The sequence below is a fragment of the Bos javanicus genome, chromosome X (genome assembly GCF_032452875.1).
Source record: "Bos javanicus breed banteng chromosome X, ARS-OSU_banteng_1.0, whole genome shotgun sequence".
Taxonomy (NCBI): domain Eukaryota; kingdom Metazoa; phylum Chordata; class Mammalia; order Artiodactyla; family Bovidae; genus Bos; species Bos javanicus.
Genome location: NC_083897.1, coordinates 53,384,713 through 53,393,130, shown reverse-complemented (window position 1 = coordinate 53,393,130; position 8,418 = coordinate 53,384,713). Strand labels below are relative to the sequence as shown.

Below are 8,418 nucleotides of genomic sequence, written 5' to 3'. Positions count from 1 at the left end.
TTGGCATCAGGCCCGCAGCAAGCGGAGCAGGTAAGGGCCCCGGGGCCGCGCGCTGACGCCAGGGAGGCAGCTGCCAGCCAACCCCAGAGGCCGGCACAGGGGTTTAGCGCGACGAGTCCCAGCAAGCCCTCTCCACATCCCGGCTTTCCTGGGAACAGAAATAGTGGCCCCCTGGAGTGGGGGTGCAGGGGGGCAGGTTTCCAGGGAAGGCAGGAAAGCAACTCAGAGCGATGGGAAATCATCCCTGAGTCACCTGGGAGCGGGGCGGGGATGGGGGCATCTGAGGGTGGGGGCGGGGACTCGGGGCGGCTAGGCGCGGAAAGGGGGGTTGGTGGGAGTAGGGGACGCGGGGTCGGGAAGGCGCCAAGCGCCCGGCTGCAGCAGCCTCCTGTCCCCACCCTGGCCCTTTGCAGGTCTGCCGAACCAAGTGTGGCGGCGGCGCACTCGTGGCGAGGATCAGAAGGAGCAAGAGACAGCAAGGATAGGCCCAGGTCAGTGCCGGGAACAGTGCAGGGGAGGAAGGGGACTGGTGCACAGCCCAGCCTGAGATCCCTTGCTAACTTCCCCAGACCCCATGCCCCGTCCTCCATTTTGGTGCCTGCTGCGCTCTGGGAAAGAATCCTGGGAAAAGAAAAATGGTGGGCTTTGGGTTTGAGGAAGGGAGGGAAAAGGAGAGCGCTGGGAAAGAGGTCAAATTGAAGGCTCCCCAGAAGGAGCACGAAGCGCCTGAGGTGGGAAAAAAAAAAAATTTTTTTTAATCTTTACTATCAGAACTCTGAATCCTGCTGGTCAGTGCACCAAGCACTCAGTGTCTCTCCTTGCCTTTGTCTTACTTGTTCAAAGAAAAATAACCGGGGGAAAAAAATCTCATCATGGCTAATATCCACCAGGAAAACGAAGAAATGGAGCAACCCGTGCAGAACGGAGAGGAAGACCGCCCTTTGGGAGGGGGCGAAGGCCACCAGCCAGAAAGAAATCATAGACGGGGACAGGCTCGCCGACTTGCCCCTAATTTCCGATGGGTTATACCCAATAGACAGGTCAATGATGGGATGGGTGGAGAGGGAGACGATATGGAAATATTCATGGAGGAGATGAGGGAAATCAGGAGAAAACTTAGGGAGCTGCAGTTGAGGAATTGTCTGCGTATCCTTATGGGGGAGCTCTCTAATCACCATGACCATCATGATGAATTTTGCCTTATGCCTTGACTCCTGCCATTTCCATGAGATTAATACTGTGATTTCCACTGTTGTTCTGTTTTTCCTTGCATTTTCCTGATAATGCCTTTACTGATCCGTTTGCTGTGAACCTTATGTAATTTCAGTGTGTCAGGTGGGTTCTGTGTTACCAGCTTCTAATTACAGATTGCCTTGGCATCCAATCTAAGTTTCTGTCAACAGTAAAGTTTCACCCATTTGCATGGAAAAATGTAAAGTTAATAAAGTAATTAAAAAGCAATTTATACATTTATTATTGTCTGATTAAAGAAAAAATACATGAACCCTTCAAAAATCTGAAATCACATATCCCAGGATGGTAATTGGAGCACATTTCTCTGTGGTTGGATAATACATGACTTTTTTTTTCATTTATTATCTGGGATTTTAGAAGCAATGAGAACAGTTTTTCAATGAGTCTGTGATTGAACATAATTACTGGTTCAGCAGACTTAAAGAAAATTGAACTTTAAGTATCTTCCAGCCTTAACTGGAAGTAAACCCTCCCTTTATTACAGATACATTCCTGTAAAGAGTCAGTCTTCTCTTCTGTGAAATGGGATAAATAATTTCTGCCTTAGAGGGCTGCCGAATGGAATACATGAGGTGTGGAACTGTTGGCCTGCCTCCTATGCAACTCCCCAGCATTTAACAGGACCCTGGCTCTCATCAGATCCTTGGGCAGTACTAAGGGGAATTTTCACCCAGGCTCACAGCAGGAAAAATAGGTGGGTTCCACTCTGTCATTCCAGTCATATTTGCAGTACCCCTACCTCCCTGATTACTGCCATGTCAGTTGGGCATTCTTTCCCTTCTGCTGACTCCTATTTCAGTTCATGTTGACGATGTGCTGGAGTCCACAAGGTAACAAAAACCTACTGATCTGTCTGTAGTGCCTGGTGAGATAAATCCCCCCTTTGACTTCTATAAAAGTTGTGGGAGAAAGCCTTCATCCTCACTTTGGAGTTATATTTACCAGTGAGTACAATTCCCATGGTTCTTGTTCTTAACATTGGTTCTGAACAAGACCCTTTTGGTTTTACTCTGTCCATGGGATTCTCCAGGTAAGAATACTGGAGTGGGTTGCCATGCCCTTCTTCAGGGAATCTTCCTGACCCAGGGATCGAACCCACGACTCTTAAGTCTTTTCCATTGGCAGGCAGGTTCTTTACCACTAGTACCACATGGAAAGCTTCAACAGATATTTAATTATTTTAACCGATTCATTAATAGAGTTCAGAAACCAGCTTAATACTGTTCCTAAGTGGCTGTCCTTAATTAAGTGGCCTAGTGAAAAGTGAAAGTGGCTCAGTCATGTCCAACTCTTTGCAACCCCGTAGACTATACAGTCCATGGAATTCTCCAGGCCAGAATACTGGAGTGGGTAGCCTTTCCCTTCTCCAGGGGATCTTCCCAGCCCAGGGATCGAACCCAGGTCTCCCAGTTGCAGGTGGATTCTTTACCAGCTGAGCCACAGGGGAAGCTCAAGAATACTGGAGTGGGTAGCCTATCCCTTCTCCAGCAGATCTTCCCAACCCAGGAATCGAACCAGGGTCTCTTGCATTGCAGGTGGATTCTTTACCAACTGAGCTATCAGGGAAGCTCAATCACCTGAAGGAAATGTTAAAAAAAAGCTTTCACTTGGGTGCCTCAAGGAACCCTGTGTCATTCCTTGAATCACCTGATCATTAACTACTGTTTTGACAGTTGCTCAGGTGATTCTGCTTCCCTGGGGGCTCAACAGTAAAAGAACCCGCCTGCTAATGGAGGAGGCACGGGATTGATCCCTGGCTTGGGCATATCCCCTGGAGAAGGAAATGGCAACCCACTCCAGTATTCTTGCCTGGAGAATTCCATGGACAGAGGAGCCTGGTGGGCTATAGTCCATGGGTCACACAGAGTCAGACGCGATTGAGCACACATGCAGGTGATTCTGATGCATCTGAGTTTTGCCAGCATAGGCATGGAGAAACACTGACAGTGATGACACCATTTTACAAACATTGTGATCTGATTGGCTTATTTAATTTCACAAAGAATGTACCTTTCCAAATTTTAATATTTCCAAAATTGGGATTGCATTAAACAATGTATGTCTGTATTTAAACCAGTACCTTTTTTTACATTCTTTTGTTCCCTGTGCTGTACAGAAGGACCTTGTTGCTAAACCAGTACTGTTTTTTTACCTTTCCAAATATCCTGTTAAGTTAATGCACTATTACAGTTTATTATTAATAATAATTATATGACTATTAAATAAATTAGGCATTATCTTTTCTGTGCAAGCCTGTGCCCTTTTATAACAATGCTTTTGTCTTAATTACTCTGGAGCTCAATTTCCAGCAGTGTCTGATGTAGATATTTAATAACATAATAATGCATTTAATTATTATTAAAGCTTTTAGCAATTATAACTTATCTAAAATAATATATAGCAATAATTAACATTGGTTCTTTGTGAGTTGTTTATTTCTTTACACTTGTTTTAAAAGTTTCTATGAGAAACATTTGAAGATGAAATACTTTTTATAATTATTTGTGTTATACAAGGTGATTAGACATATTTGGATTATGCAGAAATATAAAGAAAAATATAAACAAAACCATAATCTAATTATCCAAAGAAAGTACAATTTACAAAAATTATAAAATTTTTTATTATCATCCTATACTAGTCATGATTAAACCAGGTTTAGTCATAATTAAACTACTCATGATTAAACTTAGTCATGATTAGACCTCTTAAGAGAAATATTGCCTCTTTCACAGCCCCTGCCAAGGAGACATGTTTAACTTGTTATGTTTATTTTTTGTCTTCTTACCACTCTTCAAAGCTAATTGGATCATATTTGACCTACTTTTCAGTTGTTGTTCAGTCACTCAGTCATGTCTGACTCTTTGCGAAACCATGGACTGCAGCACTCCAGCACGCTAGGGTTCCCTGTCCTTCACTAATCTCCCAGAGTTTGCTCAAACTCATGTCCATAAATTGATGATGCCATCCAACCGTCTCATGCTTATCACTCCTTTTTCCTCCTGCCTTCAATCTTTCCCAGCATCAGTGTCTTTTCCAATAAGTTCGCTCTTTGCATTAGGTGGGCAAAGTATTGGAGCTTCAGCATCAGTCCTTCCAATGAATATTCAGGCTTGATTTCTTTTAGGATTGAGTGGTTTGACTCCTTGCTGTCCAAGGGACTCAAGGGTCTTCTTCAGAACCACAATTTGAAAGCATCAATTCTTTGGTGCTCAGCCTTCTTTATGGTCCAACCCCGACATCCGTACATGACTACTGGAAAAAGCATACCTTTGATTATATGGACCTTTGCCAGCAGAGTGATATCTCCACTTTTTAATACACTGTCTAGGTTTATCATGCTTTTATTCCAAAGAGTAAGCGTCTTTTCATTTCATGGCTGCAGTCACCATCTGCAGTGATTTTGGAACCCAAGAAAATAAAAACTTTCAATTAGCTCCTGTTTTTCAAAACTGAAAATAACAGTCATGTTTCAGCAAGCCAACTCTCAGTGGGCAAATTTGGGAACATTACATGAATACATTTAGTTAATAGAACTAATTTATTTCTATATGAAATTTAAAAGTTGTCTAGTGAGTAGAAAAAGGACTGATTACAGGAATGAAATGGACAAAATCCTATGTCTATTCCCTGTCTCCTTCCCTAATATCATGTATTTCATATAATAAATGTGCTGATTTTGTTTAGAATGATCTCATTTAAAAATTTTCATGCATATAACATGAAATGTAATTGCTGTCTTGTGTAACCAGTTAAAATGCTTTCTAAGTAATACAAACATACATAACCAAATGAATAAGGCATCTCTATAAATTTGAAAATCTTAACATTTATTTGTATTTTTAATTTTTGCTCAAACATTGTTTTAAAAGTTATGATTAGCCTGTTCAGAAATTTACTCTTTCCTGTGTAGCCAATGGAAAATATTTTCCATTTAGTTCCCACAAATGGAATGAGCATTATTATGTTTCTGATTGTAAAATATGCCTCCTAAAGTGGTTTTGTTGTTGTTGTTTTGAAACAGAAGAGAAAATTTATTAAGAAGACAAATTTTAAATCTTGATTTCAGCACCATGTTTCCTTTACTGAAATCACATGCATAGATTAAAGTTTTTATCTAGTTTTCCTAAATTAGCAAGATTACTTAATCTCTGATTAAAGTTTGATTTTTAAAAGAGGAAGCAGGAATTCCTGGGTTGTCTAGTGGTTAGGTTCTGCACTTCCACCGCAGAGGGCACAGGTTTGATCTCTGGTCCAGAACTAAGATCTCACATGCTGCATGGCTAAAAAAATAAAAAACAAGAGGAAGCAAACTAAATGTATCAGTCAACTTAAAGACAATGAAAAATTTGATGAAAACTTGTTGAAAAAGCACCAATAAACAAGAATAATGAATTTCAAAATATTTTTGAATCATTTAGCTGGCAATATGTTGTTTACTCACTAAGTTTTGTCCAGCTCTTTTGGGACCCCATGGATTATAGCCCCGCCAGGCATCTCTGTCCATGAGATTTCCCGGGCAAGAAATCTGGAGTGGGTTGCCATTTCCTTCTCAAGGGATCTTCCTGAGCCAGGGATTGAACCTGTGTATCCTGTGCAAAAGGCATCTCCTGCATTGCAGGCAGATTCTTTACCCCTGAGCCACGTGGGAAGCAGCTAGCAATATAAACAGTGGTTTTTATCATGACAATGCCTCAGTTATTTCTCTCTATTTATTAGTAAAATGGAGACAATAATTTCCAGGGCTGCTGTGAGAACCAAGATAGGTAAAGAGCATGTGAACTGGCACAGGCAGGATTCACGTCCCTCAGATTCCCCTCCGTTGCTGGAAGTAGCATCCAAACTGAGTGTCACAAGCCCACTCCATTCCTCTGCTGTGGGGAGCCACCTCCACCCTCCATCATTACAGATTTCTCTGGACAGCTCAGTGTCCCAGTTTGTCCCTTATAGAGTTGTGCATAAAGATCCTCTACCTGACTTAGAATTGTACTAGCTTAGGTGAGTACTATCTTAATGATGCTTGAACCATGGTGTGTTGTATATTTTTAGCAAAAAGTTCTTTTTCTCAGTATGTGTCTATGGTTTATTGTGTATGCAACAAGCCCTCTCTTCTCCATAACGTTCAGATATTAAGGGCTCAGTCTTGCTTTTTATTCACTCTGACAATCTCTATCATGTCATTAGAGGGCTTAGACAATTTTCATTTAAATGATTATCAATATAGTTGTCTCACAACTCAGTAATGCTTGTTCATTTTTAAATTGAAATACAATTTGTGCCTCAGCTTGTAAAGAATCTGCCTGCAATGTGGGGGAGCTGGGTTTGATCCCTGGGTTGGGAAGATCCCCTGGAGAAGGGAATGGCTACCCACTCCAGTATTCTGGCCTGGAGAATTCCATGGACTGTATAGTCGATGGGGTTGCAAAGAATCGAAAACGACTGAGCGACTTTCATTTCACAACTGATTTACAGTATTATGTTAGCTTCAGGTGCACAGCATAGTGATTCAGTATTTTTACAGATTATATTCCATTCAAAGTTATTATAAGGTAATGGCTATAATTCCTTGTGCTGTAAAAATAAGGGTATGGAATTGAGATCTATTCATTTTTAAAATCTTTTTCTCTCTACATTTCATTTTGAATTGTTTCTATTCCTATGTCTTCAGACTCACTAATCTTTTCTTCTGTAACATCTAATCTGCCATTAACCCCATCTAACATATTTTTTAAATTTCAGACATTGTAGTTTTTATTTCTAGATGTTCAATTTGGGTCTTTTTTTTTTTTTTTAACATTTTTTGTGTTCTATGTCTCTACTAAACATCTTCAGTCTTTCCTCCAGCTTCTTGAACATAGGCAGTGCAGTTATATCTATTTTAATGTCCTTGTCTAATTGTACCATCTTTATCTTTTCTTGGTCAGTTTTGATCGATTGATTTCTTTTCTCCTCATAATGGGTTAGATTTTCCTGATTCTTTGCTGACCTGGCAATTGTTGACTGGATACCAGGTATTGTGAATTTTACCTTTTGAGTGCTACATAGTTTTGTATCTCTGTAAATATGATGGTTTTTATTCTGGAACACAGCTAAGTTACTTGTAAACAGTTTGATCTTTTTAGGTTTTTATTTTAACCTTTGTAAGATGAGAACAAAGTACTGTTTAGCTTAAGCTTAATTGTACCCCATTAATGAGGAAAAACTCGTCCAAACACTCTTTCTGATGTCCTGTGAATTATGAGATCTTCAAATCTGACTGGTAGGAGCAGGCACTATGTCCAAACTTCTATGCACTTAAGAAATTATTCTGTTTAATCCTTTTGGATGGTTCTTTTCCTGATCTGGGATCATTTGCTCACAGGTGTGTAATCAGTACTCGGATAAGTAGTCAAGGGCTGCTGCTGCTGCTAAGTTGCTTCAGTCATGTCCGACTCTATGCAACCCCATAGACGGCAGCCCACCAGGCTCCCCCGTCCCTGGGATTCTCCAGGCAAGAACACTGGAGTGGGTTGCCATCTCCTTCTCCAGTGCATGAAAGTGAAAAGTGAAAGTAAAGTCGCTCAGTCGTGTCCAACTCTTAGTGACCCCATGGACTGCAGCCTACCAGGCTCCTCGGTTCATGGGATTTCCCAGGCAAGAATACTGGAGTGGGGTGCCATTGCCTTCTCCTTAGTCAAGGGAGACCCTCTGTAAATCTCGAAAACTTTTTCTCTGTGGGCTCTTTCCTTTTTGGTACTCTGTCTTGCAATCTCTAGCTGCTTTGGACTCCCCAGATTCCCTTCTTATCCTAATCTATAAGATACCACCAGGCTCTCCATGGATTCTCACTTTCTACACTGTGGCCTGAAAACTTTCTTCAGGAAGTAGGCTGGGGCAATCATAAGAATAATCTCACTTTTTCCCAGTCTTTTAGGGACCACTGACCTCTGTTGCTTAATGTCCTGTGTCTGGAACAGGACAGTTCTTAGAATGTCTTGAACAGTTTGTTCATAGAATGAAAGGTGATTTGTTTGTTTCAGAATGAAACACTCTAAGTTACTTTATCCTGATCAGGAGCAGAAATTCTGATATATCTTGAATAAATGTTTAAAGTAGCCATTATGACTGTGTGGATCCTTAAGTCCTTAGCCTAATTCTACCCATAACTAAAGAATAACAGGCAAG

The 8,418-nt window shown here is 41.1% G+C and overlaps 1 protein-coding gene and 1 long non-coding RNA gene across 3 annotated transcripts in view; both read left to right on the top strand.

Annotated features, from left to right (window-relative positions):
• Window positions 1-408: 408 nt before the first annotated feature.
• Window positions 409-1,461, top strand: LOC133242964 (protein BEX3). 2 transcript variants are annotated; one of them, XM_061409259.1, is made up of 2 exons: window positions 409-491; window positions 844-1,461. In XM_061409259.1, the coding sequence occupies exon 2, from the start codon at window positions 873-875 to the stop codon at window positions 1,209-1,211; it is 339 nt and encodes a 112-aa protein (XP_061265243.1). In that variant the 5' UTR covers window positions 409-491; window positions 844-872; the 3' UTR covers window positions 1,212-1,461. The 2 variants fall into 2 exon arrangements, with proteins under 2 accessions (XP_061265243.1, XP_061265244.1); XM_061409260.1 differs by having other exon boundaries at window positions 414-491; window positions 891-1,461.
• Window positions 1,462-6,937: 5,476 nt separating this feature from the next.
• The window catches only part of LOC133242966 (uncharacterized), a 41,465-nt gene continuing 39,984 nt past the window's right edge, over window positions 6,938-8,418 (top strand). Inside the window, exon 1 of the long non-coding RNA XR_009734928.1 lies at window positions 6,938-7,265. This is a non-coding gene — a long non-coding RNA (uncharacterized LOC133242966). The remainder of the gene's footprint in view (window positions 7,266-8,418) is intronic.

What these genes read in the sequence shown, in the direction of transcription:
- LOC133242964 (XM_061409259.1), top strand. Translation starts at nt 873, where the DNA reads ATGGCTAATATCCACCAGGAAAACGAAGAAATGGAGCAACCCGTGCAG.